Source organism: Amblyomma americanum, chromosome 3 (assembly GCF_052857255.1).
Source record: "Amblyomma americanum isolate KBUSLIRL-KWMA chromosome 3, ASM5285725v1, whole genome shotgun sequence".
In the NCBI taxonomy this organism is placed as follows: domain Eukaryota; kingdom Metazoa; phylum Arthropoda; class Arachnida; order Ixodida; family Ixodidae; genus Amblyomma; species Amblyomma americanum.
This window is the reverse complement of record NC_135499.1, coordinates 164,936,831-164,963,781: the sequence shown is the minus strand read 5'-3', so window position 1 is coordinate 164,963,781 and position 26,951 is coordinate 164,936,831. Positions and strand designations below refer to the sequence as shown.

General features: G+C 45.4%; 2 protein-coding genes across 3 annotated transcripts in view; one reads left to right on the top strand and one right to left on the bottom strand.

Moving 5' to 3' along the window:
- LOC144125360 (uncharacterized) overlaps nt 1-13,489 on the top strand; it is a 17,622-nt gene extending 4,133 nt beyond the window's left edge. Inside the window, exons 7-8 of the mRNA XM_077658674.1 lie at nt 2,406-2,514; nt 13,173-13,489. Coding sequence (XP_077514800.1) covers nt 2,406-2,514; nt 13,173-13,201 — 138 coding nt within the window. The 3' untranslated portion in view covers nt 13,202-13,489. The remainder of the gene's footprint in view (nt 1-2,405; nt 2,515-13,172) is intronic.
- gzl (godzilla E3 ubiquitin protein ligase) overlaps nt 13,194-26,951 on the bottom strand; it is a 27,585-nt gene continuing 13,827 nt past the window's right edge. The window contains exons 7-9 of one of the 2 annotated variants that reach the window (XM_077658672.1): nt 26,801-26,906; nt 22,666-22,858; nt 13,194-18,355 (exon numbers count right to left, since the gene is read on the bottom strand). In XM_077658672.1, coding sequence (XP_077514798.1) covers nt 17,877-18,355; nt 22,666-22,858; nt 26,801-26,906 — 778 coding nt within the window. In that variant the 3' untranslated portion in view covers nt 13,194-17,876. The remainder of the gene's footprint in view (nt 18,356-22,665; nt 22,859-26,800; nt 26,907-26,951) is intronic. The other variant, XM_077658673.1, reaches the window with a different exon arrangement.

Genomic DNA, 26,951 nt, shown 5'->3' with positions numbered 1-26,951 from the left:
AAAAGTAGTTCGCTATACAAGCACAGTGAGCATCGACATATTTCGTTGCGCAAGTCTCAAGTAACGTGAATGGCAACCTCCTGCACTTCGTTTTACCTCCTGCCACATTTCCGTCCTGTGACTCATTGAGACTTGGTGGTATGATACTCGGCTTGTAGCACGAATCGCTCTGACTCCATCCGCGCCTAAAACGTAGTCCACACTCGGTAAATACTGTAGTCACAAGGCCCGACCACTGAGCGCCTCACAGCTTTGATTGTGGTTTGAAGCAGTACCACTTCGTTTTATACCGCTCTTTGTATTTGTCCAAGCACTCAGCAAGGCTACGAGAACAAATCATATGTGGCGGAAATATGGCTTCCCGGACGCACTATTTCCGCAGCCTCCGCAGCGTTGCCTGCTATGTATCAAACGGAGTGTTGTAGCCAGTGTCGTCAATCAGGCTAAACAATGGCACAATTCTTTTCTTCTTATTCACATAACGGGAGGGAACACACGCGAATAAGTTATTAAATCCGTGATTATTTCTGCGCTGTTTAGAGACCGTCTCAGCATAGTTTCTTGTGCTGTTTAAAGACGTTGATTCTGGCGTAAGCCAAAACGTGCGCGTTGTCGAGAGATATATAAATGACAGCTACTTATGAACAGATGCGTCGTGAACCGACGTACCACGTGTGTCTGCGGTCAACACGAGCCCCCTTTTCTACAAAGCAAGAACGGGCATTGCCATTTTCAGTTTGACGATGAATACATACGGGCTTCCGAGGTAAGAAAAACACGAATTTCGGCGAGAGAACAGCTCCTTTCAAACGAAATGAAAGCTGAGCAGTTGGGAATTAAACCCAACCGCTCCAGGATACGGCCCCAGTAGCCGCATTCTCGCAATATTTGGTTGGCGATTGTTTGCCGCTAAGGGTGTTATGGGCGGGGGGGTAACTGCGTGGTTTGTGGTCATGTAGTTCAGGTGGGCTTAGCAACATGCGGGCCTTTTGGTGCGGTGGACACGTCCTAGGCCACTGCCACGAAACCCTGCCCCTAAAAAGATGGAAGCGCACGCGTGGCACTTCTCTAATGCCTACCGTAATTGCTGCTGAGAATGCGTATTATGACAGCGCTGGTAGTCGACTGGAGAGATTTAGCATAGAGCGATCCGCGTTACGTTAACGTGGTCCGCTTACGCGGGGCTGCGCCTGCGTAGCGCACGTGTGCGCCCCTCGGTGCCAACTGCGCCTGCGCGGATCGCGCTTTACTAAATCTCTCCAATATCACGATATTTGTCACGTTGCACAGATGGCTGTTTCAGCCACGCACCCTCGAGGTCCTCTCGATAGCTTGGCGCTGCGTATACAGTCCCGCTCACTATGAAATGAAAAGTGAATGCGGCACCCACAACACGTTGTACCGCTTCTGTAGAAATATGTCAATCGCCAGGAGTGGCATCATGCGCATGACCTTTTCCTGCCTCCTACTGATATATACTGAATGTATTCGCGTATACACTCTCTAATATTTAAAAGTAGGGTTCTTGAGGTGCATACCGTGACGTGTACCTTTATTGTAGTCAACTTTTCCTGCCTCAACCACTATAGCTCGTTTGCGGCGAAACTACGCAATGAGTTTGTATATTGCGGTGACGTTTGTGCAAGCTCGGAATCGTCTGCTGAGATCTAGGGACCGTGAACACCGGGTTTCTCTGCAGAGGCGCAGACGATTCCATGATACGCAGCCTAACCAGTTGTTAAACTTACTACGAAACAAAAACTCCGCGATATGCAAGCTTCGTGCGCAGTTTCACTGAGCCAGCGGTTGAGGCTGGAAAATGTTTTAAATTCTCTGCGATAACGAATGCATAAGAGTGCGGGTTCTTGAGAAAACGGGCGAATGCTACCTGCAGTCCTGTTAGCCTCATTCTAATAGATAACTTCTACAACATTATTGTTAGGCGCAAGGCTGCATTAGGCATTTGGTGCTGGCTTTTAATAACAGCCATTGCAGTTATTAAATTTCAAAAATACGATTTTGCTCGGCGCCGTGATGCGACCAATTATATACAGCTCTCCATAAGCGCCACACTGAAAACGCGTGAGTTAGGAATGCATACAAAACACATTAGTCGGCGATCGCACATGGCATCGAAACAACGCTTATCCAGAATATAAAAATTTATTGCATGTAACAGAGCGAATTTTTTTCCGAGAATAACTTGGTGAATCGTAACCCATCTGAGAAAGTTGCGTTCTCGCAAAAATTAATAAGGTGACTAAAGATGCTAACAGCGTTCAGCGCCACCTGTGGTGAGGACAGTGGAATGGCTGAAATGCAAACCGCATTTATTCCTTCATTCTTGGAGCTCGTTTGTGCCACTAATTACCTAGCATGTCGTGTAAAATGTTTCTCACTTTCAGGGTTATGGAACGTACAGGATCAACCTTTACTACAGGGGACTTTACATGGAGGATGCCAGGATGACAACGGTAGATGTCGCAGCTTCCCGTATCATTTCCAGTGTATCTAGTACGTAGAAATTGTAATACTTTCAGTTCAATATGTCATACGTATTGCAGTTATACGAGACTGCAGATTTACAGTACAATAGCAGATGCTGCACCTGTTTTCCACATAATTTCTAGTGTGTCTAGAGCACACAAATTGTGACTCCCAGTATACATCATCCATTACTATAGGCTGCAGGGCCGGCATAATAGAACAAATTTTCCACTAGGTTCTATTTCAGCCTTATCAACTGCGCCGATTGGCTGCTCCCGGCGATAACAACGGCGTGGCGGCACATAGTTATGACGAAGGATGAAAAGAAATAGAATTGGAATAGAATCGTTGTACTGTCCCGGCCCAAGCTTATAGAAAGACGGCAGAAGTTCCACATTCTTCCCGCATCATTTCAAAGATATCTGGAGCGTAAAAAATAGCACCCTTATAGAATGTTCCCCAAGGCTCCTAAACTGCAAATGTCCGATACTTGCCGCACATAACCTAGGTTGTGCCGTGACTACCTTAGCGGTACAATGACCGAGAGTACTACTGGTAACTAAAATGATAGGATGGAAACTTGGGCGAGTTGGTATAGGCGCATATTTTGGTGGAACAGCGCGGCCGGACGAAATACAGACAGAAGGAAACAACAAAGATTGCTGTCTCATGACAAATATTTCATTTTTAATGAAAACCCAGAAAATTATATAAATACGAAAGACATTAATAACGGTGGCTGCGCCCGGTCAAGAAGTTGCCGATTATTCCATTTCTGACATCTTCAAGAAACATGAAGAGGACGAAAGCGCAACGCATGCTTTGCGCATTATATCGTTCTGTCTTCGTACTTGCACTTAACAAAAAATTCAAAATTGGTTGTTGAGGAAGCCCGCCACGGTGGCTCAGTGGTTAGAGCGCTCGGCTACTGATCCGGAGTTCCCGGGTTCGAACCCGACCGCGGCGGTTGCGTTTTTATGGAGGCAATACGCTAAGGCGCCCGTGTGCTGTGCGATGTCAGTGCACGTTAGATCCCCAGGTGGTAGAAATTATTCCGGAGCCCTCCACTACGGCACCTTTCTTCCTTTGTTCTTTCACTCCCTCCTTTATCCCTTCCCTTACGGGGGCGCGGTTCAGGTGTTCAACGATGAATGAGACAGATACTGTGCCATTTCCTTTCTCCAAAAACCAATTATTATTATTGTTGTTGAGGAAAGGAAATGGTGCAGTATCTGTCTCGCATCTCAGTGGACACCTGAACCCCGCCGTAAGGGAAGGGAATAAAGGAGGAAGTAAGAGAAGAAATGAAGAAAGAGGTGCCGTAGTGGAGGGCTCCGGGATAATTTCGACCACCTGGGGATCTTTACCGTTCACTGACATCGCACAGCACACGGGCGCCTTAGCGTATTGCCTCCATAAAAACGCAACCGCCGCGGTCGGGTTCTAACCCGGGAACTCCGGATCAGTAGCCGAGCGCTCTAACCACTTGAGCCACCACGGCGCCGGCGCGGCTACACTCAACGTCCTGTCCAAGTTTCTTGAAAAGCGCAATAGATGCAAAAACCAGTGAAAAATGAACTAGCCCAGTTTGAAACGCTATAAAAGTTCTTCGCCGACCTCGATTAGTTCATCGGTATGTCGTGTAACGCAATATCGGCGGGAATGCTGTGCCCAAGGATTATTAGTTGAAAGCAGCACAACGAATGCTACCGTGGTAGAAGAATGCGGTGTCGCATGTTTCGCAAACCACCCCATCTCGGCCTACCTGAAGACGTCGTGCTACAGAAGCGCAAGCCAAGCACGAGCTATTATAGGGTCACAGCAGGGTCACAGTGTGCTCATGCAACACCCTCTCAATGCTAAGGCCTCTCCACCGGCCGCGTGACGTCACGCCAAGGGACCGTGCAGGCCCCGCGCTCCGCGATTTCAGCGCGCCGCGCCCGTCTGCACTATTCGGGTACTGCCGTACGTAGCTGCCTTATAAGTGATTCCTTCATTTTCATTTTTGTCGTTGCTGCAGAAAAGAAATTCGCTAGTTTGTGCGCGCCTTAGGCTATCATTTTATCTGCTTTATATATTTTTTTTATTGCAGAACACCTTATTGTCAAGAAAGTTCGAGCTGCTAATACAGTTTTTTATAATAAACAATTTAGCATACGGCCGCCAATTTCGCATTATTGGTCATTATAATAAAAAATTGATTAGTTAATTTCAATTAATCATCTAATTATTAGGTTCTATCACGTACATGATGTCTGCCGTGCGGTAAAATCCATCCGCACAGACCGCACATGCGTATATCTAGTTGTTAAAGTAGAAGTTCGTGAACATTGAAAAAAAAAACACCGTCTACTGCGCATTGTGTTAGTTTTATTCTGTATTGTGTTTTGCTTAAAGCTTTCACACACAGCAATAATGACACTCACAATAATGTTGCGCTGTTGAGTATTTGTACAGCTAATCTGACCCTTACAATAAAAAACGACGAGACACCAGCAATGAAGTGTGCGCAAAGCATTTTTATTGCTTGGGAATAAAACTTACTTCTTCTTAAGCGTTGCTGCTTTCCGGGCTGCGGCCTTCTGCTGCGCATTGTCTTGTATGGCATCATTTCTTAGTTTGCAAAAGTTGTTTAGAACAACGTTGGTTGCAACGCGTACTACCAAGCGCAGGAGAGTTTGTGCAGTGTGGCCATTTTCACATGTCTCAATGTCGTGTTCGTCCAGGAGGGAAATCGTCTGTGAAATCACGACACCACGTTGATTTCTACAGGAGAGAAAATCTTCCGCGGTTGCTCCAAAAGACAACTTCTCTGCAACTAGTTTAGTCATCAGTACCATGTGAACTGTGCATGGCTGGGGAAACTTCAGCCCTCCTCTCGACAGGTTAGCTATCATGGCAGTATTTTCCGCTTCGATCTCTCGATTTTCAATCACCAATGTGCTGAAGCAAGCAGAACATGAAAGCTTCTTTAAAGCAGCATGAGCAGCGTATCCTGCAATGTAGACAATAGCATCCATGTCAGAGTGGGCGTGTGTAATATCGTCGTCGCCGACAGCCACAGAAAAGTTGCATGGGACAAGATCCTCACTTACGTCTTCAAACTCTGTTTCCTCGCGTGGAAATGTCAAAAGTTTTTGAAGACGAAGCTTCTTCTCACATTCGTAGAGCTGACGCACGGAAATGTGGTACTGTGATCCTGCCAGCTGGCGGTAACGGCCGAACCGGTCTTCTAGCGCATCCGTCTGAAATTTGCCCAGCAGTACGTACTTGAAGTGAAGTTCTTCTAAGCAGTAGCGCGAGAGTTCTACCAGAGAATAGCATGTCAGTCGCAAAGCACTGTGAGTCTCTTTCGTCAGCGAGCCACTGGTGATGTTTATTCTTGCCCAAGCGTCCAACCAGTCCACAACGCCGCTCAGGAAAGCTAACTGTGTGTCATCAACAGACCTTACAGGGTCTTGCATGCTGTCCCTTAGCCTCTGGCCTTTGCAAGGGGTCTTAACATTGACTATTTGCCACCATGTGAGGATAACGTCAATGAAAAGAGCAGTCGACTCAGCTTGAGGAATCTTGAACGCGGAACCATGTGTCCTGAGGGCATTTGAAACAAACTGATTAATGACGTCGAGAGCGAGCTTTACATTTTGCCGCTCCATTGAGGTTGGATTCACGGCTTTTGCGTTCAGTCTGTAAGCAGCCTTCACAAGCGACGTCTTCTCTGAAGAATAAAGCTGCCGCACAGCTGCGAAAGAAGCAGCTTTCATACGAGGAGGCCCTTCGGGCATTGCTCCACTCAAGTCCATTTCAGGGAAATAGAGGCATGTTCCAGGGTTTTTCTGGTTAATCCAATTGTTCCTAATGCACTTCAAGAGATGCACAGGATCGACCACGTAGAAAAGAGGGCGAGCGTTATCGGCTGGATGGGGATAGACAATGCTCACCTGAGGACTTGTAGCAAATAACGACATCATCTTGCGGTTCAGAGCATTGTTGTCCGTTATCACAGCGATAATTTTGAGCCCCATTTTCTCAACATTAATGATTATGTTCTTAGCATGCTCGTGCAAAATTTCTGCGCTCAGTTTGCTCACAGGTAATATGTGAATGACGTCCTTGTTTGCAGAAAGGAGTGATTGTACCATGAACACATGGGCTGTTGTTGCTGGTTCCGTTGAATGAACCGACGATCCTACTATTGTGCCCCCTTTGTAGTCGAAGTATGGTTTTATGTGGATCTCATCGATCATCAGGGTCACTGTCTTCTCGTGGTCTTTCATTGATTTGACTCGTTTTCGGATGTAGGAGAGACAGTGCGGTTGATTTTGCTCCACAAGAGGGTCAGCTTTGTAATTTGAGCAAACACGGCGCAGTGTGGAAGGATGGGGCAGAATGATTCTTGATGCAGCTCTTGTGAAGTGATATGCGTGAGGAGAAATTGAATTCAAAATACTGGCGAATACCAGCAGCTCTGCGCTATACACATGCTGTTTCGCGAGGAGAAGCTCTATCTGCTCAACCAGAAATTTCAGCAAAGAAGACTGTTCTTTCGTCGTATCACTGTCCTCAATGAGGTCTGCAAGCAGTGAACCGACAAACTGCAATACTTTAGTATGTTTCGACTCTTTCGTCACCTCAGGTATATTATGCAAGCCTATCTCGAGTTCTTCTAGCAGCAAGGACAGGCTGGAGGTGTCGCATACTTGAGCTGGCAGAATCCTGCCTGAAGGAAGCGACAGAAGCTTCACTCCATTCAAGAAAACAGAAAGTGACAGATCAGGGAGAACTACCAAGGCGCATTTCACATTAGGTGAAGGATCATTCTCGATGAGAAGGAACCTAACGCACTGCTCATCGACAGAAACGGTCCAGAATTTCGTGTTGCAGATTCCAGGCAACTTAGATTTGAACTCCTCGTAAGATGAAACTTTGTTTCTTTTCTGTTCAAGCTCATTAGACTGAAGTGACTTCCTCATAGCCTCCTGCAAAGCAGCGTTTTCCCTTCTTGCTTTTTTCGTCTCTGGCGATTCACTCCGTCCAGGCGTTGAGGACAAGTATTTTGGGCAGTTTGGAAAAACAGAAGGCGCAGCATCAATCTTCAACTGTAGCCTGTCACGCTTCACCTCTATTATTTTCCCTGTCAGTTCATCTTGGTGTGACAACGTCGTAATGAAGTCGCCTGCGTGGAAGTGCAGTTCACACACCTGCACGAGAAAATGAAGCAAGGCCATTCGCCATGACTCTCCATTGCCTAAAACACTAAGTAAAAAGAGTCTGAATAGTGAACAGCTTTTACATATTTACACAGCTTTTACACAAGCCTTATGCACATCCACAGAACTAAATGCTTCCTGGACAATTCATACATAAGTGTAAGAAGTGATATCATTGCCTACAAAGACAGCATGCCTTTCCGGGAGCGACAGCTCACAACTAAGATAATTACCAGCGCCTATTAACCCTTTGTGGGACAGTGGGACACATACGTCCCACATAGTGCTCGACTCTAAAGGGCTCGTACGAAGCAGAAGGAAACCGGAATCATTCTTGTGATGTGCTGCCACCTATTGAGAGGTTTCAGCACTTCTTTTAAATATAGTTTCAGCAGCCTCCACTAGATGAGGCAGTGAGTCCAGAACTTGAAACTTCGTTCTTTTTTTCTGATGCATTGGAAGTTTTCGACTATATGCGATCTGGCAGAAAAGAAAATCAACATGCCTGGTAAGTAATTCCTTTTTTCTGCATTCAGAGAAACAACCCTGGATTAAAATCAGCTCTTGTTTCTGAGATTTGAGCTGACATATAATGAGATAAATGCAAATTTTCAATACCATGCTGAAAAAAGTTGCACATTTTGCTAAGCCTAATGGCAGAATTTTGAGCGGTAATTTTCGAATTATTTGATCTAGAACTTGTCGTTGCTTTCTAATGCAGGGTTTCGATTGGTTCTTGGACGGGAACTCATCAATGGCCAGACATTCAGAACCACCGGCAGCAGGAAGCCGTTCAGAATGAACAAGGAGGGTAGAAAAAATGGTCACAAAATGGTTGGCGTATCGGATGAAGTTCGGTTCATGGGAAGAGAGCACAACCCTGTGAAAGTGGAAAATAGGCGCAGATGCCGTTGGTGTTCCACGAGGGGGAAAGAAGTGCGAACAAGTTTCTTGTGCAAGGCATGCTCAGTCCCGCTTTGTGTGACCTGTTTTGGACCATTCCATGAAGTGGTTAGTCAACACTAACCTAGTGTGGCACCCGTGTAGGTCAATGGGATAAATACGTCCCACATTTCATTTTCCCATTTAGTGTCAATGGGACAAATGCGTCCCACATTTTTTTCTTTAACTATACCTAATAAAATTGTGAAATTTGTTCAGAATCATTTCTGTACGCCTCATTTTCAAGTGTAATAAAAATTTTTTTATAATTCTTGCAAAACATATATGTTGTCCCACAAAGGGTTAAGCAATATTTCAGAGTCTTACCCTCGAATGCTCTGTAGGTGTGAAATCCTTCCGTGGAATGGCTCGCAACCAGGCTTTTCTTCGTACTTCGTCTCTTGGGAAGCAATAAACACGTACTTTGGGACCATTCTGGTAGTTCCCGCGGCACCCGGGAACACAGCACCGGCCCATGTTTCACGAAGTTGCACTCGCTACACGGCAGGCAATCAGTTTCCCATTCGTGCGCTAGCACAGGTACGCACGCCACACAAGAAACGGCCACACGAAACAGACACAGCCGTGCGAGGAGCGAACGGAAATGCACCCAACGCCAGGCTGAAAGACTCAAGCAGCAGCTAGACGCTCACTGCAAGACTGCGTTCGTGTCTGTGCTTGCCCGGGCAAGCGCGAGCACATCGAGGGAGACAACCGAGCGGAGCGGAGCAGCGGAGCCGCGCTTGGTGAGCAGCCTGACCGGACACTTGGCGTGACGTAGCGCGTGTGGAAAGGAGGGCCTGGAGAGGCCTGAAGAAAGTATTTAGAGGGTGTTGGCTCATGGCCATTTGCTCTCTTGCCGTACGTTGCGAGGCCGCCGCTGTGTCGTCTTGAGGATGGCAGGCACCTTCGATGACACACTATGGTGGCGCCATCTCCTGATTCATATTGTAACAGAGGGCCCGCCTGACCGGCGAGACGAGCGTTTTCCCATGGTTTTTCCCTGCGCTTGTTTTATCTGGCCCGCCGATAATCCAGTGGCGGATTTAAGAACGGGGCAGGGAGACCCCCGACCGCCCTCCTCAGTGCGTAACTTTTCATTGAATAGCCATAAGAAATCTAGAACCGCTCACCCCAAGAGTTGTCCATAAATCCCGCAGAGTTTCTTACTTTGTGTAATCTAGATGAACCCGCTGCGGTGGCTCAGTGGTTAGGGCGCTCGGCTACTGATCCGGAGTTCCCGGGTTCGAACCCGACCGCGGCGGCTGCGTTTTTATGGAGGCAAAACGCTAAGGCGCCCGTGTGCTGTGCGATGTCAGTGCACGTTAAATATCCCCAGGTGGTCGAAATTATTCCGCAGCCTTCCACTACAGCACCTCTTTCTTCCTGCCTTCTTTCACTCCCTCCTTTATCCCTTCCCTTACGGCGCGGTTCGGGTGTCCAACGATATATGAGACAGATACTGCGCCATTTCCTTTCCCCAAAAAACCAAATATTATTATGTACTCTAGATGGAAAGCTGGCGGCTTTTTACTTCATCCACCATGGACGCCCGAGGCATGCCGGGAAGACAGCACACCGGCCTGACATCTAGTGGCTTGCTGACTGTGCTACGGATTAGATTGTTTTGGTTGTTCAGTTTCGTTTTCCCCACTAGTTATTACTGATGTTTTGTGCACTTTGTGGTTGTTTAGTGCAGCTACACACGCAGTTCATTTGAGATCCGAAGGCCTTGACTCAAAGTGGGCTCAGCACAGTGTCTGGTGCCTGGTAGTCCTGAAGTCCGTTTGCCCCCTCACTGGGAGCCAATTGGTTTTTGCTCCGCGGTAACCTGTGCATTAAAGTGTGAAAGGAGGGAACAAGGTTTCTTGTGAACTGAGAACTCGGCAGTCTGCTCCGTGACCCCTCTCCACGTTTCTCGAAGAAGTCTCGGAGACACGTATACCTTTTAAAAGTGCAAAGCACTTCGACAAGCGCAATGTTAACCGTACTTGCAGAGAATTACGTTTGCTTCATTTCGAAGACTGGCGGTAGCTGCGCATTGCATGCATGAACGACTTCCACTTCATGACTTAATTCACACAAATACCCGCATGTTGCAGTTTTCAGCATGAACACGGCTGTCACTTACTTGTGGTAGGAGAGAGACGTTATGTTTTTCTCGGCAAAATCTAAGCGCAGCGCCAGGACATGCAGAAGGCCGGCGCTTAGTGCATGCAAACTAGTTTCTCATAGAAAAGCGGGGGCTCAGGCAAGTTTATCGCTGCACGAGCATCGCCTATGCACGGACATACAGGGTATTCCGTATTTATCTGTCCGAATTGTAAAAAATTGTCCTGCGCAAACCACCTGCTTAAGCACACACCACAGGGTATCTTATGATAGTTTGCGTTTTTCGATAAATAATATCGGAACTTGCCTGGACTGCCCGGAATCTGTGAAGAACTGGAGTCGTCTATGCACAAAATTTTCATCGAGGCGAGCGGGATAGACGATTTGAGAGGCTGCGCCATCTGGCGGACTACGACGCAACCAATATCTCGGCTCAGAACAGGCAGGCATGGGTCTCGCAGAACCCCAGATGGTGCAGCCTGTCAAGTCTGCTACTCCACTCGCCTAGACGGAACTTCTCTGAGCAGACAACTGCAGTTTTTCGCCGATTCCGGACAATTCAGGCAAGTTCCAATGTTAAATTATTTACCGAAAAACTCAGACTATCATAAGCTACTCTATGGTCCAAGCTTGAGCCCAAACAAGCAATTAGTTTGCGCAAAAATTTTTACCCAGACAGATAAGTACAGAACACCCTGTATAAAGGACGTGTCCCGCAGTGGCAGACTACACTAATGAAACGTTTTCTGTTTTTCGCAGTGTGAAAAACGGAAGCTTCTAAAGTGAAGTATTTTAAGAACTAACAATTTTTTTTAAGTATTTGGTCTAAAAACTATGTCTGTTAATGCAAACAAATATTTCCCACGGTTCACTATATTTGGCGGCATGAAGAGAAAGCCCTCTCTCGCGCCATGGGCAAATTCGGTGGTCGTTTATGCTAATCTGCTAATTTACTGCGATGTGCATTTATCATATTTTATTACAGGACATAATGATTGCAAAATGACGCTTCCTTGAAACATATAATTTGCAAAAATTTGTATTTTGGCAGTCGTAGTCATGTTTTAAGGCCAAGCCAAGTACGCCATGCTGTCTTCCTGGCATTCCCATGGTGGATGAATCCTTTAAGAAACTTGCGCAGATGGTGGCAGCAGCTTTTTTGCAAGGCAATATTTAGAAACTCCCCACATCACATTCCTCGCTGCATGGGGATGAAAATTGGAGACGAAACTGGGTACTTAATTTGCAGTTGAAAAAGAATACTTTTAGCGCAAACAACTAAGAAAGGACGAGGACAGAGCACAAGACGAAAAAGTTCTCGTTGTTTCATAGTTGTTTTGCACTAAAAGTATTCTTTTTCAATGATGAACCAACTCGCCCAACAGAACGTTTTATTGAACTTAACTTGCAATTCTCTCAGCAGCAGTCGCCTTAGTTGTGCAGAAAATAACGCTGATGTTGAAACCCTTTATGCCGGGTAATTCAAATGAATTTCCATCTCTGCATGCTGCAAGACCACTCAGCCTAGCTAAAGGTGTCTAATACAGTCAGTGCAAGGCACCAGTGTCAGCAGTTTTCATAATTGTGCTTCAGGTGTTGATTTCACTGTGTGCATGCCCAAGCTAATTTCAACACAAATCATCTATTCTTTTAAACATTACCTGCAATTGTACAGTATGCTTCTCAGTACTATAAGATGACATAGCTAATAGCTTTCCAGTTCAGTATGTGGCAAAGTCCCTTTGTGCAATACTTTGGGAAGGTCCGGAAATAACTTAGCCACTGACCACCGATAACTGCTTTGCTGTGTAGCGTTCTGTAGCACATTACAGTGGAACCTACCGAAGGGCACTGAGATCACACTGTGCAGTAATTTTGTTGCATTATGATTGATGCATTCAACCGTGAACAGCTGGGCTGCAGTGGGTATGGTTTTGTTCTACTTGAAAGCTGAACTCATCTGGACATCCAAAAATGACTTCATATATGCATGTGGTAAACAGGTAACTGCCCAAGATCAGATGAAAAAGTAATTCAAAGCTTTGAAAAGGGACATCTAAAAGAAATGCTCCACCACACATGTGATATGTTATTTGATAATTACTAATGACAAGCGAAATGTTCAACTTGTAAGCTGATGTGTCACTCCAGTTCTTTGCCCTATTTTTATCCACAGTGCAACCTTTATTTACTCTGTGAATACTCATCTCCTATTAATTGCATTCTGTAGCTTGGAATTAATACCACGTGAACTCGTCATTTGTCGCAAAGTCAGCACTTTTCCTTACCACTCAAGTTATGCGGTGCTGTCTAAATGTGGTGCTCATTAGTTCAGGAATAGGTTTAAAGTTAGATGTAGTCACTGTTCTGTTTCGGATGTTACCAGCCCCTGATTAAACCGTTTGTATGTGTTTTTTCCAGATACTGACAACAGACACAAAATAATTTAAATAAACATTTATTTTCATCCTCCCGGAAAACAGAAGTGGTATTTGTGTCAAGCTCTGGGAACGCACCCCAGGCGAATTATACCACAAGCTTTACAATAAGCTGAAGGTCAGCGAGTCCGTCAACATTTTTCTATATCAGGCCTGTCAGAAAGAACAATGACTAGTGCCAATAGCAGCAAAGGAGCACCAAGAGAAAACAAAATTAGGCATTTGCACTGTATATAAAAAATGCTGTACACAGTAGAGTCTTGTTTTGTCACACAGGAATGCAGCACCATTTCATACAAAGTCCATTATCAAGGAGGGCCCTCCATAGGAAGGTGGTCAGGTAAAGTGTACATATAAACCAAGGTGTTCATTATGCTCAAACAATTCTAACCAGAATGGGAAAAAAGCAGCAGTCAGAAGACCACTGATAGCAATATATGAAGCTGCCATAGCAATACATTCCAAGCTCTTCACCAAACTAATTTGCCCAGCTTTCAAGAAAAGCATCATTAAGGCAGCGCCTAGATGTGAATGAACAATGGAAAACATATTCCAATTCAGTGGTGCTCGTCACACAGATGTGCCTGCAAAGGCTGCCATAAAATTGCTTAAGTGCTCTATTGCCATGCCACTTAGGGACGTTGCAGCTATACATGCACACCTTTGCAAAGAAAAACCTATAAGCAACAGTGGTGTGCATTATTCAGGCTTTTTACTAAACTGCTTATATACAATTTTCCCAATATCTAAGTGTTAGCATATCTAATGCCTTTACTATATGCAAAGCACTGCTTCAGCCTGCAAAATTGGAGTATATCTTAAAACCAGAGTACCAAATTAGGGATGCAACGACCATTACATGAAGGATGACTTAGCTCTTGCCTACGTAAACAAAGATGGCATTATTAAGCAGCGATTGCACTTAAACTACAGTTTCAAAATCAACAATACATACACCACCAACATATGACTGCTGGCATGCAGTTTCCTGTAACCAGGGGCCGAACTATAGAATGATCATTATCCCAAAACAGTCACAAAACAGTCCCAAAGCCCTGCACTCCTATAGACCAGAACATGACACTCCCACGCTGGGACCAGTTTGTGCATACACTCTGAAACCCAGGAAACAGGTGCCATCTTCCGCCGGGCTACCATAACGTTACAAAGTGCCTTTGTGCCATGCACAACAAGCTAGCTTTGTAGCCACTCTAAGTCCTTAAAATGTCCGTGTCATCTTCGAAGTACGAGAAGTTGTCTGGGCACCACTGCATTGCCTATGCATGCATTACCAGCCAGAGGAAGGAAAAGAAGCTCGGTTGTGGAGTGCTGTGTGCGATATGCGCGATGTGTGCGAGAGCTCTGCCGCTGCGGAGTGTTCAGCCTGCATAGTTTCCCATCGGGCGTTAGAAATGTAAACCTGTATCAAATATGGATTGCTGCGGTGCATAGAACGAAATACAAGGCAAGTACAAAAAAAATTGGCGGTGGTTTAGCTCTGGTTAAATCTGGAGTGACGCGATAGCTACAGCTGGCCGAGTGGAACTTGCTCAGTTGAATTGCGAAGTCAGTCTTTCACCGTTCAGTTTCTCTGGGCGTTCCCTCTTCACCTGCGTCCCACTTGACACGGTGCATGTGCACGGCTATTGCACCTCGGTTTCGCCGGCACCGCGCCGCCGGCAGCTGCTCTGCACCCTGTGACAGTGTGGCGGCGCTGCCACGCCGAAGGCTCAAAATGCTACCGTAATGTAGCTATCGCTACAAAAGCAGAAGTAAGTACTTTGTTTGAAACTGTCGACCTAACTGCGTGGCTATCGCAATAAGTTTAGCATTCAATGACTGTGTTATGGAAACATGCTGATATTCAGGACAGGGCCACGGACATTCAGGACAGGGCCACGGGGTAAGTCTCCTTTGTGGAGTTGGAAGCCTGTTTTCTTGGTACGAGTCGCTCCTTGCGGAGGTTGCATGCGCCGCAGCGGTGCCCGTACAGCCTGAAGTACAGCGTTGATTTTCTGTGTTGTTAGCAGCATCGATTTATATGGATACACTGAAATAGCGCGGTGGCTTGCAGTATGACCGTAGAATCCCATGAATTTGGTGGAGTGGGGTGATCCCCCACGAGCCGATTTTGTTCGTTCGAATCGGCTCGCATTTGTAGCCCGAGTGCTGATGTGCTAAGTGGGTAACGCTTTGTCAAGATCCCCCGAATTATCGTATACCACGGATTTCGTAATATCTTGGCTACGCACGTTCATAATTGGTAGCTCGCAACAAGTGCCAGCTTCGGAGCTAGAGTTTGAGATGGTGGCTTGACGCATATCAGACCTGCTATTTGTACACGTATTATCGCGGAAAGGGCGGCATACAGATGAAGTTTCGAGCGATTCTCGCTGCGTTACTGAACCCTACCTCATCGTTTGGTTAGGTTTAATGGGGTTTAACGTCCCAAAATGACTCCGGCTATGAGGGACGCCTTTTCATACAGCGGAATTCTAACACATGGTTCGAGAAAATAGCACTCACTGGAGGCATTTGCTCTGGTAGACAAGGGGCCTGCAAAACCCATCACCAGTGAAAACAGCAGCCTCGCTGAAAGTCGCAGGATAATAAACTCGATCACTGCAAATTATAACTTAAATTACGGATATGCGCGACGTGTGTCGAGAGCTCTGCCGCTGTGGAGTGTTCAGCCTGCATAGTTTCCCATCGGGCCTTAAAAATGTCGACCTGTATCAAATATGGATTGCTGCGCTATTTCAGCGCGACCATATAAATCAATGCTGCTAACAACATAGAAAATCAACGCAGTGCCATTTACGTAGCTGCTGTTCCCCTGTGCGCCACATCGTGTCGCACTCGCATGGCAGCCCGGAAGTCTGCTTTCAACAGATGGCGCCACAATGCTTTCAAAATGGCGGACCTCAAATTTATTTCGTGCTCTAGTCTACAGGTTGACATGACCAGCGAACATAATGACCAATAGCAGTGCGGCTTTGTGACCATTTTGAGATTGTGACCTTTCTGTAATTTGGCCCCAGATGTTGAGGCAGTATGAAATGAGCATAGACGTATAATAACGGATTTCCTGGAGAAACTACCTCGAGCATTAGGCAATAGATGCATCACTACCGCCACCACTCCTTCACAGTATATTAAAAGCCATCACACAATTGGGAACTGAATGTACATACTTATATCAAAACAAAGACCATGATTATGACTCATTATGAAGTGTTCACAAACTGCACATGGATGCCAGCGTGTGCAGGCAAGCCATGAATGATGTGCAATGAAAGTTAGATTAAGGCCAAGCTTTTGTCATTACATCCCAAAACCTTGAAACCACAAAGGTTACTGTAATTGTTTTATTATCAACGTAATATAATGCAGGAAACTAATCAATATGTAATATAATGCATGATGGATGGCACAATTATGCATATTACTGTCGCTGCCTAAGCACTGCCCTATTTCTATGCCACAGATCACATACGATATATAATCATGAATGTTACATTCCCTCAAAACAATGAATAAGATGCACACAGCTGAAATAAAAGAATTTCTGCATTACACACCAGTAGAAACTCTTGCAGATCACATAGCACCACAAGCTGGGAGCACAGGCTCTTGCGCACTGAATGCTCTGCTAGCTTGGAAACTCTAGGTGCTTCAACAATAAACAAACACAGCATACACACACAATGCGTCAACTGTTGCAGATCAGTCTATTGTCCAAGTCACGAACACCTTTTACACTCACTCCCACTATTTGGACTTTACTTTAAAGCTGCTCACTGTACAGCTGTCTTCAATCCAAAAATCCAAAGATCCAAGCGTTTCTCGTCAAAACAAACCATGCACCTGGGGTCATAGGTCATGTAGCATTTTCCATTTGCTTCTTTCACTGATAAAATCGAATTCCCCCTCACATTCCCTCATCTGCACAACTATACTAAAGTGAGAGATGCCTGCAAGCAATGATTCCCGAGCACTCATCTCAGTTTCAGACTGCGATGACAGCTCGCATCACATGACAATCCACAGCTTGCTAGCCTGAGGCATTAAAAATGACAATTTTAGCAGAGGCTTCTATACAATGCAACTACTCTTTAAAAACTGTCCTGGCTCACTCCATGCATTATCAGAACGGTCATTCTCATAGCAGAACCGCCACAAAGCTTTGTGGTAAAGGGTTCCAATCACATGCAAAGCGGTCCGAGAACTTGTGAAGAGTACTGTAGATTAGCTTTGCCAAAATGGCTGCATTTGTGATACTGTGAGCATGCTTTGCCTCTTCTGTTCTGTTACACATATTTAAGGTTAGCTAAGACCTAATGCTCTTCCTTGGAAAAGCGAGAGAGCCCTGCCACATTCAGACAGAAAACAGAGGCAGGGGAGTAGGCAGAGGAATGGGAACTAAAAAATGTGACACACACACACAACAACGCTGTGCATGTTGCTCTAGTTTCTTGAGAAAAAGAGCCACTAACGTGTGATGCAAGCCTAACTGCCCTGGTATACGCAACTCAGATTACTTTTAGATCGATTGAACAAGTGCATTAGCAGGCAGCCAATGCATCAGCATACCCCAACTGGATGGTACAAGCCTCCATTAGCTCAAGAAAGCCTCGCTGCCAACGACGACGAGTGCCACCCCTTTTAGCGAGTTACACATAATGCACTACAACAGCAGGTGGTGCTGGCTGTCAGTCTGCGTAGTTGCCGACCTTCCAGGCCTGACCTGCACCTCGTCGTCAGTGCCACTACTGATACTATTAGAATCGGCATCCCTGTTAACAGAATGTGCTGTGCTCACGTGTGTTGGGCATGAGCTACATGTGGGCGCACTGCTGTCTTCGCGATGAAAGCTCGCTGTGTGTACAATGGGACGGCCGGGAGAGCCCTGGTCTGCTGCTTCTTCTGTCGACGGCTGATGGTGCAACAGCGGGGTTGTGGCTCCAAATGTACCACCAAACGTGTTGCCGCCACTGCCACCCGAGCCCGCCAGCAGCGGCGTTCGCTCTGTGGCATTGCTCCCTTCTCCGTCAGATTCCGAGTCGGAGTTTGGATCCATTCCAGGAAGAATCACCTTGCGCTTGCAAATAGGGCATGTGCGTCTGTTCTGCAGCAGCCATGGCTCAATGCACTTGCAGTGATATGCTGCAAAGCACAATAAACAAGGGTACTTTTCCTCAGCATCCCAATGTTTCACTAAAATAAACTGCTCCATACTAAGTGCTCAACTAACCAAGCCAGTCCTGCTCAAATTTATCTTAACTGCTCCTTGCCTGCTTCAGGACTATAACATATTATTAAGGGCAGTAAATTTTGCACACACCTCTTTGTAAGTGCTTGCACTAAGACAACATGCGAGTACATATTGATAATAGTAACACATGGAGATTGGTATTGTACTGCAGTTACAAGAAATATGATAAAGATATACGGTTTATAGATTAAACAAGAAATCAGACAAGAGAGCCCACACAGGGCAAGCCGAAAATTGGGTGGGCATAAAAAGAGTCAACAGTAAGCACCACAGCCCGTCTTGTTTCACATGTTCAGAACTGCAAACATTCCTTTATAACTTAAGAGCTGCAGCTCTCAAACTTGGTTTCACGGAACCCCAGGGCTCATTGGAGTGCTTTCTGGAGGTCTCAGAGCATCTAAATCTATGTATGCAACCCCCACCATTCCTTCCACCCATTTTGTCTTGGGGCTAATCATACTTTAACTGCTTATAGCATTATATTAGAGTGTTTTAGTACGTAGCCAGTCATTGTTAATTGAATTTTGGCATTTCTTAAGCTGCCATGTGCCTGCGTGCCCCCTTTTGCATGCATACTGGGCAAGAAGGAATGGAAGCCTTGACACGCAGGATTCCTCTGAACCTTTTGAAAGCCACTAGGATTACCACAGGCTAAAAAGATTGTGAACTCTCGTTTTAGAGTAATCCCACTTGGACATCCCACATAATGCTTTTCACAAATGAAGCCAATCAGACCCTAAGCTACCTTTGCCAGAATTTACAACACCCATCACCTTCTTCGAAAACGTAAGCTGGAATGCACATGCTCTGTTAGCAATCCGTATCGGAAACTAACATAATGCTGCCGCTTTATCTACTCTGATCATTCATACCATACCAGCATCATCAAGCTAAAAATAGAAGCTGGCATTATTAATATCGAAATAAGCCACCTAAAACTTCCTAATCTCATCTGCCTAACAGACCCTGAAGCTCCATTGGTTATAGTGGTTTGACCACTGATTATCTTGCCTTCGCATTATACATGCCCTGCCTATGCCCACTTCTTGACTTTGACTACAATATCCTTAGCTCCCTTCGTTCCCTCACACGTTCTGCTCTCTTCCTGTCTCTTTACATCACATCTATCATATTCCTTCCCATAGCTTACTGTGCTGTCCTCAATATATAAGTTTAACCCTTTACATTAGCCTCCATGTTTCTGCCTCATAAGTTAGTACTGGCAAGATGCAGCTGTTCTATATTTTCTTCAAGCTGCATAAGCCACCAAAAGCCATGTATCCTCCCCCAGTACAAACTGCTGCTCATCTACATGAAATTTTTGTCAAGACCACCTGGGAATAGAATCACGTACCCGCTGACACTGTGCACCACCTCGACAAGTCATTTCAAGGCTGCTGATGAACCTTTTATTGTCTGAATGCACAGCCCGTCCCTCATGTAATACCCAACACCAAGGGCATCTGAGGTATTAATAAATAATACACTTAAACCTTGATGTAACGAACTTCAATATAACGAAATTCTTGATGTAATGAAGTATTCCAGATTTCATAACTTTGCGTCCATAGAACACCATGCATTTTTTGCTTCACTATAACAAAGTTGATTTTGCTGCACTTTCAAAGTAATGAAATTTCACTGCTGGCTGAAAACGAACCCGAGGAAAATTTGTATCGCGGGCGCGAGTGGTTCAGTGGAGCACTTGCTGAAGCACGCATCAGAGCATGTACGAAATCTGGCCGCCACCCGGCTTTCAGATACAGAGCGCACAGGCAAACACAAATTCGACGACATAGTGGTGAGCGCGCTGGTGGCCGCGCCATCTGGGGTAGTACGGGAGAGGCTAGCACTAGCATATGCACAGCCTTGGCAGCCTGACAGGCCAGCCTGTGGCTTTCATTACCCCGCCCAAAATCAGCACTGAATGGAACACGCTGCCCGTGCTCAAAGGCAGGGCGCCGCGTTTATTGCGTTTATAGATGCCCAAAACTTGGTAAAAGGATTGGAAAAGTCAGTGCCATTGGCATACCCATCAGCTGTGAAGGCTGTCATGGGTTCACACTTGACAACCTTGCTTCTCACTCATAAGATGCGTATATGTGCAAAAAGACACACATTCATGCTTACGACAGAAAACACAAGGATCGGAGTGGGCCTGTGTTCATTTCATTGGTTGGTGATTGGAGTACGTGTGATTGGAGGACACTTCTCACTCTTGCCGACATCAAGAAAGAAAAGAGGCTAAGGGAAGCGTGGGCCGACAGCGTGCCCCGCCATCAGGTTGCAGCGGTGACAGTAGTGGCTCGCGAGCTAGCAACATAAGCAAGATGCGCTTAACGCCGTTGTTGCTGGCAAAGAAACGGAAAAGTAAAGGGCCACTTTAGTCGCAAATAGAAATTTTTTTCAATAATTATTCACAGCAAGTTTTCGGCGGATTCTTAGCATGCTAAGAAACGAATTTTGCTGTAGCAAAATTTCAGTGTTATGAAGTAAACTGTCGATTTTACAGACTTCGTTAAATCGAGGTTTAACTAACAAATACAGTAAGGCCCTATTCAAACAGCCTTTGTTAACCCTTTGTTGCCATGAAGTTTTTTTTATTCATGGCTGCTGTGCTCAACAAAAGCAAACCTCAGACATCGCGAGAAAGTACCACTGCAGTGTACAAACTCGCAGTAAAACATTTATTCAAGCTATATGCCTGCATGAAATAAGATTTTGAAATAAGATTTTGCACGGAAGTGCTCAATGTATTTCGCCCGGCAGTGGCAGGGTGTTTGCCACATGCTCAGCACTGAAACAACAACGCTTGTATGTCACCTTAGCATCACAAATAGCATCGTATCTCTGTGTCTTCATCGACTCTGATGAGCTTGGGCATGTGACCTGTGCGAATGACGGGCTTCCATCAGGCCCATGCAGCACTCAATTTACTTCCTTCAAAATGCAGCCCTGACAAATAACACTACTACATCCCATCAGTGGAACTCCTGTGGAATAGCTAAATGCATTGTAGCGGCACTGCTCATATATTTTAGCAACAGTAGAACACCCAATTGTGGGTGCCCTGGTCTCGCTACGACCCGCATTTTGCACCAGCTTGGCGGGAGCCCAAAGAACCCCTCACAGATATAATGCATCAAATGTCCTCATTACACAATGTGTAAATGTACACACCCTGCTTCATACAACTGGCGACGGGAACAGCTTGGAATGAAAGACGCTGGTGAAGCACCTTAAGTGGTAAGTGTTAAGTTGCCTAAGGCATTCTGAATTGAATTTCAGGCAGAGAAATGTGCCAATAACGATGAAATCTGGCGCAAGGCTTCCTGCAGTGACTATTCTGCCGGCGGCTCGAACTATGCATATGCAACCCACGGCCGTCAGTGCAAGGCGGCTCTAGCCTGTCCAGAATTTTCGCTCTCTTCGCTGGCAAAGACATTGTAGAAATCAATGGCATGTTCATTTCAACGTGAACTTATGGTGTTGACGGTAATTAGTACCTAATAAGATTAGACCTTTTACAACAAGCGGTGGCTAGTCCCAAATACACTTCAGTGTGCAGCATGTTAAGCCTAGCTAAACCAAGTGAGCGACATGTCAGTGCAGGGAGTGCAGCGCTGACATGAGTGCTCGCATCTTGCATACAGGCCATAGGCAAACATCATGATTGTGTTGCATTTTTTTTTTCTTTCGGGCACGAATGCCAAGTAAAGGCACAGCTGCATAAATGGCAATGTGGCAGCGGTTCTAGGCAGTCTTTACGAAGCTACACATCGCGGGCATATCTGGAGCAACCATGTCTCTAGTGAGTCATTCAAAGCACCAATTTTGAGGAGCATGTGATCTCTATTACTTCTAACAGCGAGAAGACTCATGTGTGCCTCGGCGCACTTTGTACACAGCAAAATGCCTCCTGGCATCGCAGACTTTGCATGAATTCTTGCAGTACCAAAACGGGCTTTTTTATAATGCATGGGGAGAAACAAACAAATCTTTAAAGCCAGTGTAGCAGATGTGTTTATTACGCGAGTGCATCCATTGCGGAAGGTATCTAATTTGAAGATAATTTCACACGGTCCCCTGGAAGTCGTATAATTGGGGTTCCACTGTGCTTAACTCACTGAAGCAGCAGCACAGAAAGACAGAGCATCAGCAGGTTAGCAGTAATGATGAAAAAATTCTTTGCAGTACCCACCATGTGCACAGGGCAGAATGCGCAACTTGTCCCCTTCGACGTAGTCCTCGATGCAGATGGCACAGGTCTCGTATGCATCTCCCTTTTTGTACTTTGTGGTAGCCAGCTGCCTCAGGTGTTTGCGTGACAGGCGCGACTTCCTCTTCTTGCGCCAGTCACGGATGCAGCGCGCCAACTGCGGCACACAATTAAACTGCCCTACAGTCGCAGTACTGTGCACAGGGCCAAGGTATTGGTTTGTCAACACTAAGTGGCAGCAACACTCCAAAATCTGTGAAAAGCATGTCAACAATTTCCTGCACACAGGCTTGCTGAACTCATCAGGGCTGCTCTTTGACATCGGCTCTGTACAATTAAAAAAGCATACTCTTGTCCAAGAAGAACCCACAACGGTGGCTCAGTGGTTAGGGCACTCACTGCCGAGCCTGAGGACAGGTTCCATTCTGGCTGCAGCAGCCAAGGCACCAGTTTGCTGTGTGATGTCAGTGCACAATAAAGCTCCCCAGGTGGTGGAAATTATTCCGCAGCCTTCCACTACAGTGCCTCTTTCTCTTTCTTCTTTCATTCTCTCCTCCATCCCTTTCCTTGCAGTGCCTTTTCAGTGTCCACTGCGAAACCATACAGTCACTGGGCCATTTCCTCAAAGCTGTATTTTTTCCAGATGAGAGAGAGAGAAAGAAAATCTCTTTAAAACTCAAGACTTCTGGCAAAAAGCACAAAAGTACTGATATACTTAACAAGAGGTTCTTGGCGAGCAAGAAGTTTGAGCGGTGCAGTGAGCGAGTTTTCCGCTGAAACAGGGCGGTTTTGAGAAGAGATTTTGAACAGGAATTAGAGACAATGGTAGTTTGAAAGTGAGAAGGATGTCTTTTGCCTTGTTGCTGTTGTGTCCATGTAAAATTACACTTCTTCCATTGTACTATGGAGAAGACACTACGGGAAGCCCACATAAGCTCATAGGCTTGACCAGTTTTTGTTGCTCCAGCAATACAAATACACCAAATAATTCAAACTAGAAGACATTGGAACTAAAGAGTAGCACTAACATTATGGAAGTGGAAAGGGAAGTGTGTGAAGATAACAGGCAAAAAGCATTCAAGGTCACTTACTAACCATTACTGATTTGTAGGCATATGTTCCGAAGCAACACTGTAGGCTGAGGTATGCTGTCGTGGAAGACTCCAAATTCATACCTATGAACTGGGGTTACTTAACCCTTCGAGGGTCGAATTTTTTTGAACAAAACTTTCCCAGATGGTCAAATTACTTTATTGCAAATTTTGAATATAAAAACGTGTAAAGTCGGGAAGAAATAGTAAACAAAAAATCATAAACAGTATTTTGGTGTCAGCACCACTCAGAACATCAAAAATAGTGTGCCCAAGTGTGATATTCCTTGACACACGGGTGTGCACACAGTGCCTTATTGCAGTCTGCACACATAACGCATGAGAGTCATCGCTGCCGGTGTCAAGAGAATGGGCAGTGAGTTCCGCGATATTGCTGCTTTGCTGTGCATCTGAAGAACTCGAAGGAAGCTCAGTAAACAAGGACAGCGAGAATACCTCGTGAAGGTCAGTGACAAGCAAGCTAAGTGCAGCGCCAGTAAAGATAGAAATCAACTTCTGCGGCCCCTGCAAGGGAGTGCCAATAAAATCAAGTTTTGGCGGCGGAACCAAAACCATGAAACGGCTGGAGGGCCTCCTTTGAGAGATGTTTACCGCTTCATTCTTGAGTTGTGCCAACTATGAAGTAGGATATAACTTAAGGGGAGATGTGGGTCAACTTTTATTATTAAATATATTGTAATGAAATTACGTGTATATGTATTTCTTCCTCCTGTTTTCAAAATAATTAGTTTCAGCATGTTTCAATTAGTTCCCATATTATAAGAAAATAACTGAAGCCTGACAAGGTAAATTCCTATGGGTCATTACAACACTTTCCCTCAACATTTTTTGGTTCCAATCTACTAAATGCATCTGTAGCCGACGACCTGGCATGGGGAGCTATGAGATTTATATTGTTATTGAGGTACATAATCACATAAAAATATTAAAATATGTTGAAGCATTATAATTATGAAATATAACTAGGTGACATTATTGTTTACAAAATTTGATATGTTAGACTCAGCCATAAAAAAACAGCATAGCTCCATAGTTTCTGAATTCAATGGTACAACAGTAACTGAAATTGCACCATAGAACATAACGAAAACTTCCATAAGGCTAGTCATGCTGGCAAAAAACATGAAGTAGAGAAAATCACATTTGAAGTGCGTGTTCCAGCCATTCGGAGGTCGTCATAGAGGCCTGAGAAAATGGCGGGAGGTGGACGTTCCAAGAGATTTCAGAATAGTGAGTGATACCGGGAAGTAGGGAAAAGCCCCAGCTTTCGAACAAGGCCAAGATGGCGGCCATCAGAAATGTTTTTGCAGAAAGCGATGGGCACGTCTGCCACATTTTGCTCCGAAATCACCATTTTCGCGCTTCGGAGGCATCAAATATATCGATTCTTAAAAGCTGAAGATTGAATTAGACCTTTAAACTTTGTAGGCAGGTACATTAGAGTACACTGAACCAGAATATGCCATTTTTGAAAAATCAAAATTTTTGCACTTTTTTTTACTACAGTCGCCGACCGATTTTTCGGACTCGAAGGGACGCGAAAAATGTTCCGAATAACTGAACAGTCCGAAAAATCCGTTAAGTACAAAAAATCACTTTATTGAGATGAAATCTGCTTAAAAAAGTAACTGATTTTACCTTGTGGAAAATTTCTCTTGCTAGCGACGATTTGCGCCTGTAATTGCGCCAAAATTACGCTTTCACTGTACACGCTAGACAGCAAGGTCACGGCGTTCAGCTAATACTTCCCACGCTTCTATGATGGACCCGGCGGCACCGGCGGGGCCATGTTGCCCAAAACCCAAGCATGCACCACACAGCTCGTCAAATACACGCAAAGACTTGGCATTTTCGTTCAAAGCGGTGGTACCGCCGGACGAAATCACAAAACGGCAAACGGATGTAACTTCGTGAAGACGGAGCGTTACTCTGTCGACGCGGTCGGAGAAACGCAAGTGACAAATGTACCCGGGTTCGAACCCGACTGTGGCGGCCGCGTTTCGTTGGAGGCAAAAAGCTAAGACGCCCGTGTGCTGTGCAATATCAGTGCACGTTAAAGATCCCCAGGTGGTCGAAATTATTCTGGAGCCCTCCACTATGGCACCTCTAGGGCACTACCGCTACGCACAGCTAGGTGTCCCCCGCTATGCGAGACCGATACTGTGCCATTTCCTTTCCCCCAAAACCAATTTTCATTTTCAAACTGCGAATAGTGAACATATGAAACCCGCGACAACTTTGGCAACAAAATCAAGTTGACGGCGATGACAATCCGACTGCCACCTCGAAGTGCAGTGATCGCAGGGACCTCTACTAGCAAAAATGAGGTACTGAAAGTATGTCAAGCCAATCCAACTGAAGAGTAAATCCGCCTCAATCCAAGATGGTGCCTTCAGCGCTGACGAAAAGCCGATAAGATGGCCGATTTTGGCCCGCAGGCGACTGAAATTAGTCCGAAAAATCAAACTTTCGGACTTTTGAAGTCCAAAATGTATGCGCTTCTATGGGGTGACTGATGGTGCCTCATCGATGTCCGAAATATCCTACAAGTCCGAATTACCCGTCGGCTACTGTATTTGAAAACACACACCTCTCCTCAAAAAAAGAAAAAAAGCACAGCTCGTAACAATGAGCCATGGTCCATGGCATCCTGTATTACTTTGCTGACCAATCCCAACAGAAAACGAAGTCAGCTTTTCAATGTTTGACTACAATCACGACCGATTACTGACTCGGCGGACACTGAAAAATGGCCCAAATTATTAAGCAGTCTGAAAAACCTGTAAACTTAAGAAAAAGAAAAGCATTTTGCTGTGAAAAACCACGAATTTTGTTGCAAGCGATAACATGAACTAAGCCACAAGCAGATTCAGCGCTAGCAAGCCACAATGCATGGCTCTCGTCGTCCACTGCCTACCACACGAAGTGAGGAAAGCATCCGTTTCCCTTAGCAACAATAGTAGCACCCATGGGAAGGAGTAACCACCTCAATCAAGGCAACTTACCACGAAGCCTGCAAGTCCAGCAATGCAGATCCCAACAATTGCAAGGAATGGCAGCAAGTAGCTGAATATGCTCTGGAAACTCTCGGGATACAGCTTCACTTCAAAGCTACATCAGAATAAGAATAAAAAATGTTAAACGAGTTAACTTAAA